The sequence below is a fragment of the Schistocerca piceifrons genome, chromosome 11 (genome assembly GCF_021461385.2).
Source record: "Schistocerca piceifrons isolate TAMUIC-IGC-003096 chromosome 11, iqSchPice1.1, whole genome shotgun sequence".
In the NCBI taxonomy this organism is placed as follows: domain Eukaryota; kingdom Metazoa; phylum Arthropoda; class Insecta; order Orthoptera; family Acrididae; genus Schistocerca; species Schistocerca piceifrons.
In genome coordinates this window covers 131,390,120-131,401,502 of record NC_060148.1, presented here as the reverse complement: position 1 = coordinate 131,401,502, position 11,383 = coordinate 131,390,120, and the positions used below count along the sequence as shown (strand labels likewise).

General features: G+C 40.8%; 1 protein-coding gene across 1 annotated transcript; it reads left to right on the top strand.

Annotated features, from left to right (window-relative positions):
• Positions 1 to 1,229: 1,229 nt before the first annotated feature.
• LOC124719794 lies at positions 1,230 to 1,748 on the top strand. Its single transcript, XM_047244990.1, has one exon. It carries the CDS (start codon positions 1,230 to 1,232, stop codon positions 1,746 to 1,748), a length of 519 nt encoding a protein of 172 aa, XP_047100946.1.
• The last annotated feature ends 9,635 nt before the right edge of the window (positions 1,749 to 11,383 follow it).

Below are 11,383 nucleotides of genomic sequence, written 5' to 3'. Positions count from 1 at the left end.
AATCACTATTTCATATTGCCACCTGGAATGTTAGGACCATGTGTCCAAGGTACATTGACGATGCCCAAGAGGTTGATTTCATCCGTAAGACTGCTGTGATTGACAGAGAGCTCCATCATTTGAATGTTGACATCGTGGGACTGCAGGAGACGTGGCTTCCAGATGTGGGCTCTATCAGGGAGGATAATTACACATTCTTCTGGCAGGGGAAGTCTCAAGATGAGCCAAGACTTCATGGTGTAGGATTTGCTGTTAAAAATACCCTCCTGGACTGTACTGTGCCACCGTCCAGTGGAACAGAGCGAATTATTGCTTTCAAAATATGCTCCTCAAGTGGCACTGTCAACATCCTAAATGTGTATGCTCACACCTTATCATCCAGCATGGAAGAGAAAGATCTGTTTTATGATTTACTCAGCGACAGAATAGCCAAGGTACCTAGGACCGAGACACTGTATATTCTAGGGGACTTTAATGCTAGAGTTGGATCAGATAATGACATATGGCCGAATTGCCTGGGACATCATGGGGTGGGAAAAATGAATGAAAATGCCCAGACACTGCTTGAAGTTTGCTGCTTTTATGGACTCTGTATTACAAACACATATTTCCAGCTTAAGGATCAGCACAAGGTGTCTTGGAGACACCTGCGCTCTCATCACTGGCATCAACTTGACTTAGTCATAGCTAGGTGTACTGGTCTCAAAAATGTGCTACTGACACGAAGTTATCATAGTGCTGATTGCAACATTGACCACACCCTGGTGGCGTGCACATTGATGCTCACTCCTAAGAAATGTCACCACGCTAAACTGAGAGGTCATCCCCGTATCAAGACAGATCATGTTCATGGCACACAAAGAAAGCAGGATTTTGCCAGTAATTTTGAAAGTGCTTTCCCAGGAAACATGCAAGCAGAAAGGAATGTTGATAAGAAATGGGCAAAACACTCGGGTGCAATCTACAACTCAGCAGTATTGGCCTATGGAATAAAAGGAAAAAGAAATAAGGACTGGTACAAGCAAAATTTCAAAGAAGTGGAACCAGTCACTGAGGCTAAATGGAAAGCCCTGCTTGCTTACAAAAGAAACCTGAATGAAAGAACTTGAGATGACCTATGAAAAGCAAAGAACAGGGCACAGCAAACATCCAGGAGACGCGCAAATAACTACTGGCTGAATTTATGTGCAGGTATACAGAAAGTGACCGATTCTGGGCATGCTAAGGCAATGTACGATGGTATCAAGAAAGCAATTGGACCAACTGTCAGAAAAACAGCTCCTCTGAAGTCCAAGATGGGTGAAGTCATTACTGATGAAGGCAAACAAATGGAACGCTGGGTTGAACACTACCTCAAGTTGTATGCAGTCGAGAATGAAGTTAGCAAGGATGCATGTGACGCCATCAGACAAATGCCAGTTATAGAAGAACTAGATGCAATGCCTACTATGGGAGAACTTAGTAGAGAAATAGATTCTCTTGCTAATGGAAAGGCCCCAGGTGAAGATGGGATCCCTGCAGAGTTTATTAAGTATAACAAGTCTTTTCTCAAACATTCACTTATCACAACCAGCTGGGAAGAAGGTTATGTCCCGATGAGTATACGGAATTCGAGGATAGTTACTCTATATAAACAGAAAGGGAACAGAAATGACTGTAACAATTACCGAGACATTTCATTACTAAGTGTAGCCAGGAAAGCTTATGCAAGAGTCATCCTAATGCGATTACAAATATTAGCTTCCTGAATCTACCCAGAATCTCAGTGTGGCTTCAGGCCCAGCTGATCAACCATAGATATGATCTTCTCCTTAAGACAACTACAAGAGAAATGTCATGAGCAGCAGCAGAGGCCACTTTATATTGCTTTAATTGACCTTGGTAAAGCATTTGATTTAGTGAGCAGAAATGGGCTTTTCAAACTGTTGCAGAAGATTGGATGCCCACCTAAACTACTGCAGATAATTGTCTCTTTCCATGAGAAAACACAAGCAACAATCTGCTTCAACAGTAATACATCAGAAGCATTCCCTGTTAATAGCGGTGCGAAACAGGGGTGTGTGTTAGCTCCTACATTATTTGGGATTTTCTTTTCCCTTCCACTCAGGTTTGCCTTTGAAGACTGTGAGGAGGGAGTGTATCTACATACGAGGTCTGATGGAAATCTCTTCAACATTGCTCGCCTCAAGGCCAAGACCTAAGTAAATGCAGTTGTTATCCGTGAGTTGTTATATGCGGACAATGCAGCTCTTGTAGCGAACACAGAAGATGAGCTGCAGTATATAATCAACAAATTGTCAAATGCCTGTGAAAAATTTGGGCTACTCATCAGCCTTCAAAAGGCTAAGATCATGGCGCAGAGCACTACCAACCTTCCATTCATCAGCATTGATGGATATCCTCTCCAGGTGCCGGCCGCGGTGGTCTAGCAGTTCTGGCGCTGCAGTCCCGAGCCGCGGGACTGCTACGGTCGCAGGTTCGAATCCTGCCTCGGGCATGGGTGTGTGTGATGTCCTTAGGTTAGTTAGGTTTAAGTAGTTCTAAGTTCTAGGGGACTTATGACCTAAGATGTTGAGTCCCATAGTGCTCAGAGCCATTTGAACCTCTCCAGGTAGTTGATGACTTTACCTACTTGGGATCCACAATATGTAGCAACTTGTCCATGGACGCTGAAATTACTAACAGAATCGCAAAGGCATCATCTGTCATGGCTAGATTGAAAAACAGAGTATGGAACAATGGACTGCTTACCACAAAAACTAAATTAAAAGTTTACAATGCTTGTGTTATAAGCACCCTTTTCTATAGCTGTGAGACATGGACAACTCTTTCTAGGCACAAATCTCAACTCAACAGCTTCCATCTCTGCTGTCTCTGGAAGATCCTTCAGATCTCTTGGAGAGATAGAGTACCCAACACTGAAGTCTTTCATCATGCAAGCACAACCAGCATCTTTGCACTCCTGAGTCATCGACGTCTAAGATGGTTGGGACATGTCAGGCCTAATGGATTCTGAACGGATACTGAAAGAACTGCTGTACAGAGAACTTCAGGAGGGTGTGAGGCCAGTGGGATGACCGCATCTTTGTTTCAAGGATGTCTGCAAGAGAGACCGGCCGAGACCAGAATCAATCGAAGTTGCTGGGAAAGCATTGCAGATGACCGTGTCAAGTGGCGAGTAACTGTGTGCAACGGCGTCTCAGAGGACGAACACACACAGGAACAAATCAGGAAGAGGATAAAGCAAAGAGACAGAGTGGCTTCTCTTCAAAGTCCCTCAAATTTCACATGTCCAAACTGCAGTAGGGACTGCCACTCTCGAGTGGGACTTTTTAGCCACAGCAGACACTGCAGACTGTGAACCAAGCATGCTACACTATCATCCCTCAAGGATGGACGGATGCCATTATAACCCACTAGCAATCAAGATCTAAGCCCATCAGTTTGTTAATATTGGGCCTGAAGGAACCATTAATTGGCATGAAGAATAGTGTAAACACTCACTTGGAAAATATTTGGAGTGAGTGTCTATATAAAATAAACGACTGGGTAAAAGTATTGTAGAGTAGATGCCAATGGCTGAAGAGGCTTAGCTTTGATAAATCCTGTTTCATTTAGAGTCAAAGTGGTAATGGCAAATTGGTATTTATTTTTTTAATTTTTATGTTGATTAACAGGTCAACTCAGTGACAGATTTGATGGAACATGGGCATTCGTGCACAATTATGTATTATATGCAAGAGGCTATTTTTGAATAAACTGCACTTGAGGTGGAAGTTTAAAAAAGAAAATTAACAGTCTCAATTTGTTATTTTACAAGTTGTAAATAGCCTTTTGGTCCCCGTATTTTACCCCTACTTCCTTCAGAATTTCAAGAGAGTATTCCAGTCAACAACATCAAAAGTTTTCTCTAAGTCTACAAATGCTGTAAACGTAGGTTTACCTTTCCTTAACCCAGCTTCTAAAATAAATTGGAGGTTTAGTATTGACTTGTGTTCCTACAATTCTCTGGAATCCAAACTGTCTTCCCTGAGGTTGGCTTCTACCTGTTTCTTCATTCTTCTGTGAAGAATTGATGTTAGTATTGTGTGACCATGGCTTATTCAACTGATAGTTGGTAATACTCATACCTATCAGCTCCTGCTTTCTTTGGAATTGGAACAATTACATTCCTCTTGAAGTCTGATACATCTTGATGGATTTCTCAATGCTGTCAGTAGTTCTGACAGAATGTCGTCTACTCCCACAGCCTAGTTTCAATTTAGGTCTTTCAATGCTCTATCAAATAGTTCTTGCAGTATCATATCTATCCTCTCCTCTTCATCTACATCCACTTTCCATTCTATAATATTGTCACTAAGTTCATCTCTCTTGTATAGGCCTTCTATATACACCTTCCGGCTTTCGGCTCTCCCTTCTTTGCTTAGGGCTGGTTTACCGTCTAAGCTCTTGATATTGATTCAGCTGCTTCTCTGTCCTCCAAAGACCTCTTTAATTTTCCTGTAGGAGCATCTGTCTTTCCAATAGTGATATATGCTTCTAAATGCTAACTTCTGTCCTTCACCCATTCCTCCTTAGCCATTTTGCACTTCCTGTCACTCTAACTTTTTAGACATTTGTATTCACTTTCACCAGCCTCATTTGTAGCATTTTTGTAATTTCTCCTATCATGAGTTAAATTCAATATCTCTTGTGCTATCTCTTTACTTATTTGATTCTCTGCTGCCTTCACATTTCACCTCTCAAAGCCACCCATTTGCCTTATACTGTATCCCTTTCTCCTGCTCTTGTCAAGCAATGCCTAATAGTCCCTCTGAAACTCTCTATGACCTCTCGTCCTTCAACTTACCCATGCCCCATCTCCTCAATTTCCTACCTTTATGCAGTTTCTTCAGTTTTAATCTACAGTTCATAATGAATAAAATGTGGTCAGAGTTTATCTCTGCTCCTGTAAATGTTTCACTATTCAAGATCTGATTCTAAGATCTTTACCTTACCATTATTCAGCCAATCAGAAACTTTCCAGTATCTCCAGGTACCTTCCACATATACAGCCTTCTTTTATGATTCTTAAAACCAATTGTTAGCGATGATTAAATTATGCTCTGTTCAAAAGTCCACAAGGCAACTTCCTCTTTCATTTGTTTCCCAAGTCTGTATTTACCTATTATTTTCCCTTTTCTTCCTTTTCCTACTATCAAATTCCAGTCCACCATCACAACTGAATTGTCATCTCCCTTAACTATCTGAATAACGTCTTTTATCTGATCATACATTTCTTCAATCTCTTCATCATCTGTGGAGCTACTTGGCATATAAACTTGCACTATGGTGGTGTGTGTGCGACTCATGTCTATCTTACAATCTTAGCTAAAATAACGCATTTACTATGTATGCTCTTCATAGTAGCTTACCGATGTTCCTATTTTCTCATTCATTATTAAACTCCAGCATTATCTATTGCTTACAAATAACACAAATCCCCTCTTACTCTGAGCTCCTAAAGAAAAAAAAAGAAAGGGTAAAATTTCTGTGCTACCATAATACATAATATACATTTACATCTATACGATCAACACAAATTCAGAAATACACTCATTACTCCACTCAACAACCAAACATTTCACACACATGGAATTTATATAGTGTCTCATCAACCTCTGTCATTAATCACATCCACCTTTAGCATCAAGGGAAATAATGTGACTATTCAAAAGGAAACCTACATGCTACAACACAATTATAAACGTTATATTTGGCATGCTTTTGGTGACCTCTCCATTGACTTCCTCTGTTATTACCATGTCTAGCATCATGTGACGCAAGTCACACGGACTCATACCTGTGTTTCACTGTTTCCTTAGATTAATAAGAGAAACCCAATTATCCTTTTGACCATGTCTGACCAATTTCATTTCAAATCTAACAGGACACATTATCACATGAATTTCTCTGGAAAAAGTGTATGTTAGATCTCTGTATCCCATATGTTACAAAATAAAATACTTTCATTTTATGTTAGTCTTTGTAAATGGTACAGTCCTTTCTAAATGCATATTTTGAAAACAACTCTTAAAAGAGTAGAGCACTAAAAAAAAATAAATATATATATATATATTTATAACTTGCACATGAATCATTTTGCATAGAGCTTTGTGTTTGGGTTGAACTTTTTGTTAGATACAATGTTAGTGAAGAAATGCAGGGTGAGGTGTGTGGACTATGAAAAAAGACATGAGAAAGTGGTACTTAAGAATAGTGAAAAACACTTCACAAAAGAATTTGGACATGCCCACTGTGGGCATCCATTGCGAGATGACACGCTTAATATTGCTCTGGAATATTACCTACGTGATGACAAAGACTGCAGCAAGTAAAGTCCTTACCAAGCTGATGTTATCTGTGTTACTGAAAATGGTGAAAAAGTTAAAAGATACCTGACAAGGTTAGTAAGAGAAGCATATCTACTAATGAAAAAGGAGAACACAAATTTAAAAACTGGTCTCACAAAATGCTACTCCTTATGACCAAAATGGGTAAAATACCAGCCAGTGAAGGAAGCATGCCCATGTATTTACTGCTGTGATTTAAAACTTATTGTTTCACCTTAGGAATATGGCAGCAAGAGAGGGGAAGAAAACCAATGTGCACTCCGTGTGCATACCGGGGGAGTCATTCCAGATGTGGAAAGGGTCCTTCCGGATACCATGAAGGGTACAGGGTGCACCCACCTGCAGGTGGTCGCTCATGTTGGCAACAGTGATGTGTGTCGCCACGGATTGGAGGAAATCCTCTCTGGCTTCCGACGGCTATCTGATTTGATGAAGACTGCCGGTCTCGCTAGTGGGATGAAAGCAGAGCTCACCATCTGCAGCATCGTCGACAGGACTGACTGCGGACCTTTGGTACAGAGCCGAGTGGAGGGTCTGAATCAGAGGCTGAGACAGTTCTGCGACCGAGTGGGCTGCAGATTCCTCGACTTGCGCCATAGGGTGGTAGGGTTTCGGGTTCCGCTGGATAGGTCGGGAGTCCGCTACACACAGCAGGTGGCTACATGGGTAGCAGGGGTTGTGTGGTGGTTTTTTTAGGTTAGATGGCCTCAGGCAGGTACAGAAAGGGCAACAGCCTCAAAGGGTGCGGGGCAAAGTCAGGACATGTGGGGACCAAGCAGCAATTGGTATTGTAATTGTAAACTGTTGAAGCTGCATTGGTAAAGTACCGGAACTTCAAGTGCTGATAGAAAGCACCAAAGCTGAAGCCAGAGATAAATTCTGCTGAAATTTTTACAAAGGCACAGGCGGTGTTTAGAAAGGATAGATTGCACGCAACCAGTGGTGGCAAGTTTGTCTCTGTTAGGAGTAGTTTATCCTGTAGTGAAGTAGAAGTGGACAGTTCCTGTGAATTATTATGGGTGGAGGTTACATTCAACAATCGAGCTAGGTTAATAATTGGCTCCTTTTACCGACCTCCCAACTCAGCAGCATTAGTGGAAGAACAACTGAGAGAAAATCTGGAATACATTTCACATAAATTTTCTCAGCATGTTATAGTCTTAGGTGGAGATTTAAATTTACCAGATATAGTCTGGGACACTCAGATGTTTAGGACAGGTGGTAGGGACAGAGCATCGAGAGACATTATACTGGGTGCACTGTCCAAAAATTATTTCGAGCAATTAAACAGAGATAACATCTTGGACCTACTGATAACAAACAGACCGAAACTTTTTGACTCTGTAAGCGCAGAACAGGGAATCAGTGATCATAAGGCCATTGCAGCATCCCTGAATATAGAAGTAAATAGGAATATAAAAAAAAGGGAGGAAGGTTTATCTGTTTAGCAAGAGTAATAGAAGGCAGATTTCAGACTACCTAACAGATCACAATGGAAATTTCTGTTCCGACACTGACAATGTTGAGTGTTTATGGAAAAAGTTCAAGGCAATCTTAAAATGGTAAGTGCTGAGTAAAACTGTGAGGGATGGGAAAAACCCAACATGGTTCAACAACAAGGTTAGGAAACTACTGCGAAAGTAAAGAGAGCTTCACTGCAAGTTTAAATGCAGCCAAAATCTCTCAGTCAAACAGAAGCTAAATGATGTCAAAGTTAGCATAAGGAGGGCTATGCGTGAAGCGTTCAGTGAATTCAAAAGTAAAATTCTATGTACCGACTAAATCAGTAAGTGGCTAGAAAGAGCATATCCAGACACTCTGGGATGATGATGGCATTGAAACAGAGGATGACACGCATAAAGCTGAAATACTAAACACCTTTTTCCAAAGCTGTTTCACAGAGGAAGACCACATTGCAGTTCCTTCTCTAAATCCTTGCACAAACGAAAAAATGGCTGACATTGAAATAAGTGTCCAAGGAATAGAAAAGCAACTGAAATCACTCAACAGAGGAAAGTCCACTGGACCTGATGGGATACTAATTCAATTCTACACACAGTACGTGAAAGAACTTGTCCCCCTTCTAACAGCTGTGTACCGCAAGTCTCTAGAGAAGGTTCCAAATGATTGGAAAAGAGCACAGGTAGTCCCAGTCTTCAAGAAGGGTCATTGAGCAGATGCGCAAAACTATAGACCTATATCTCTGACATCGATCTGTTGTAGAATTTTAGAACATGTTTTTTGCTCGTGTATCATGTCATTTCTGGAAACCCAGAATCTACTCTGTAGGAATCAACATGGATTCCAGAAACAGCAATTGTGAGAGACCCAACTCACTTTATTTGTTCATGAGATCCAGAAAATATTAGACACAGGCTCCCAGGTAGATGCCATTTTCCTTGACTTCCGGAAGGCGTTTGATACAGTTTCGCACTGTCGCCTGATAAACAAAGTAAGAGCCTACGGAATATCGGACCAGGTATGTGGCTGGATTGAAGAGTTTTTAGCAATGGAACACAGCATGTTGTTCTCAATGGAGAGACATCTACAGACGTTAAAGTAACCTCTGGCATGCCACAGGGGAGTGTTATGGGACCATTGCTTTTCATAATATATATAAATGACCTAGTAGATAGTGTTGGAAGTTCCATACGGCTTTCGCGGATGATGCTGTAGTACACAGAGAAGTTGCAGCATTAGAAAATTGCAGCAAAATGCAGGAAGATCTGCAACTGATAGGCACTTGGTGCAGGGAGTGGCAACTGACCCTTAACATAGACAAGTGTAATGTATTGTGAATACATAGAAAGAAGGATCCTTTATTGTATGATTATATGATAGCGGAACAAACACTGGTAGCAGCAACTTCTGTAAAATATCTGGAAGTTGCATATGGAACGGTTTGAAGTGGAATGATCATATAAAATTAATTGTTGGTAAGGCAGGTGCCAGGTTGAGGTTCATTGGGAGAGTTCTTAGAAAATGTTGTCCATCGACAAAGGAGGTAGCTTACAAAACACTCGTTCGACCTATACTTGAGTATTGCTCATCAGTGTGGGATCCATACCAGGTCGGGTTGATGGAGGAGATAGAGAAGATCCAAAGAAGAGCGGCGCATTTCGTCACAGGGTTATTTGGTAAGCGTGACGACGTTATGGAGATGTTTAGCAAACTCAAGTGGCGGACTCTGCAAGAGAGGCACTCTGCTTCATGGTGCAACTTGCTGTTCAGGTTTCAAGAGGATGCGTTTCTGAATTAGGTATCGAATATATTGCATCCCCCTACTTATACCTCCTGAGGAGATCACGAATGTAAAATTAGAGAGATTGGAGTGTGCACGGAGGCTTTCTGGCAGTCGTTGTTCCTGCGAAGCATACGTGACTGGAACAGGAAAGGGAGGTCATGACAGTGGCACGTAAAGTGCCCTCCGCCACACACTGTTGAGTGGCTTGCGGAGTATAAATGTAGATGTAGATGTACGTCGCAGCATAAGGAAGGACACAGAGATGGATTTGATGCTTTTGTGTACATGTCAAGAGCTGCAAGATAAAATCTTTCAGGATACTGGCAATGATGCAACCTGTGCATTGTGGGAAGGAGAACAGTTGGTGAATAAGACAGTGGAGCTAGGGAAGCTTGTTACCAAGGTTAGTCATTGGGTCATGAAATGAGCTCATCATCATATCTACAGAATTCAGAGACAGGCCACAGCAGAAGTAAAATCAGCCACATCGCAGAACATTGATGCATTCATTCTTCATTTTGCCTTTGCTAAGAACTGATTTGTTGTTTTTCAGAACAATGTTCAAAGTAACCACTGGCACCCATCACAAACATCAATATTCACATATGTTGAAACTTCATTTCTTATGTGTATGACATTCAGTGGTGGGTGGGACAAATAATTAGCGTCTCTCACAAGCTGCAAGATGTAATTGTGTCCTTTATGACACATCATGGTCAAGCAAAGTGTTTTGAATGACCAGCATCAACAGATCAGTGCACAGGTCTCATTTCCAAAGTACTGGTCTATTGGATCATCCTAGCCCATGTGCAAATTCAGCTCTTCTACACAAGTTCAATGAGAAGCAATGCAAAAATAGTGAAGTCTTTTCAACATTGCAGGGTTGACTGTTACAGCGTAGGCAATTTTAATTTGTGGAATGTCATAAAGAAGTAAAATCATGGTAGCAAACAATAAAAATTACTGAGTAATATCAAAAAAAGAAAAATGTATTATACAAAGCTTATTTTTTATATATATATATAAAAAAAACAAAGATGAGGTGACTTACCGAACAAAAGCGCTGGCAGGTCGATAGATACACAAACAAACACAAACATACACACAAAATTCAAGCTTTCGCAACAAACTATTGCCTCATCAGGAAAGAGGGAAGGAGAGGGGAAGACGAAAGGAAGTGGGTTTTAAGGGAGAGGGTAAGGAGTCATTCCAATCCCGGGAGCGGAAAGGCTTACCTTAGGGGGAAAAAAGGACAGGTATACACTAGCACACACGCACGTGGATGGATATGTGCATGTGTGCTAGTGTATACCTGTCCTTTTTTCCCCCTAAGGTAAGCCTTTCCGCTCCCGGGATTGGAATGACTCCTTACCCTCTCCCTTAAAACCCACTTCCTTTCGTCTTCCCCTCTCCTTCCCTCTTTCCTGATGAGGCAATAGTTTGTTGCGAAAGCTTGAATTTTGTGTGTATGTTTGTGTTTGTTTGTGTATCTATCGACCTGCCAGCGCTTTTGTTCGGTAAGTCACCTCATCTTTGTTTTTTATATATAATTTTTCCCACGTGGAATGTTTCCTTCCATTATATATATATATATATATATATATATATATATATATATATATATATATATATATATATATATATATATATATATATATATATATATATATATTTTAAATGCTTGAACAAAATGGGCAACTGTTTTCCCACTCACTTATAAGTTCATAAAATAGTTATTTTGACTAAG

Excerpts from the sequence above, each read along its gene's own strand:
- LOC124719794 (XM_047244990.1), top strand. The coding sequence starts at position 1,230 with ATGTACGATGGTATCAAGAAAGCAATTGGACCAACTGTCAGAAAAACA.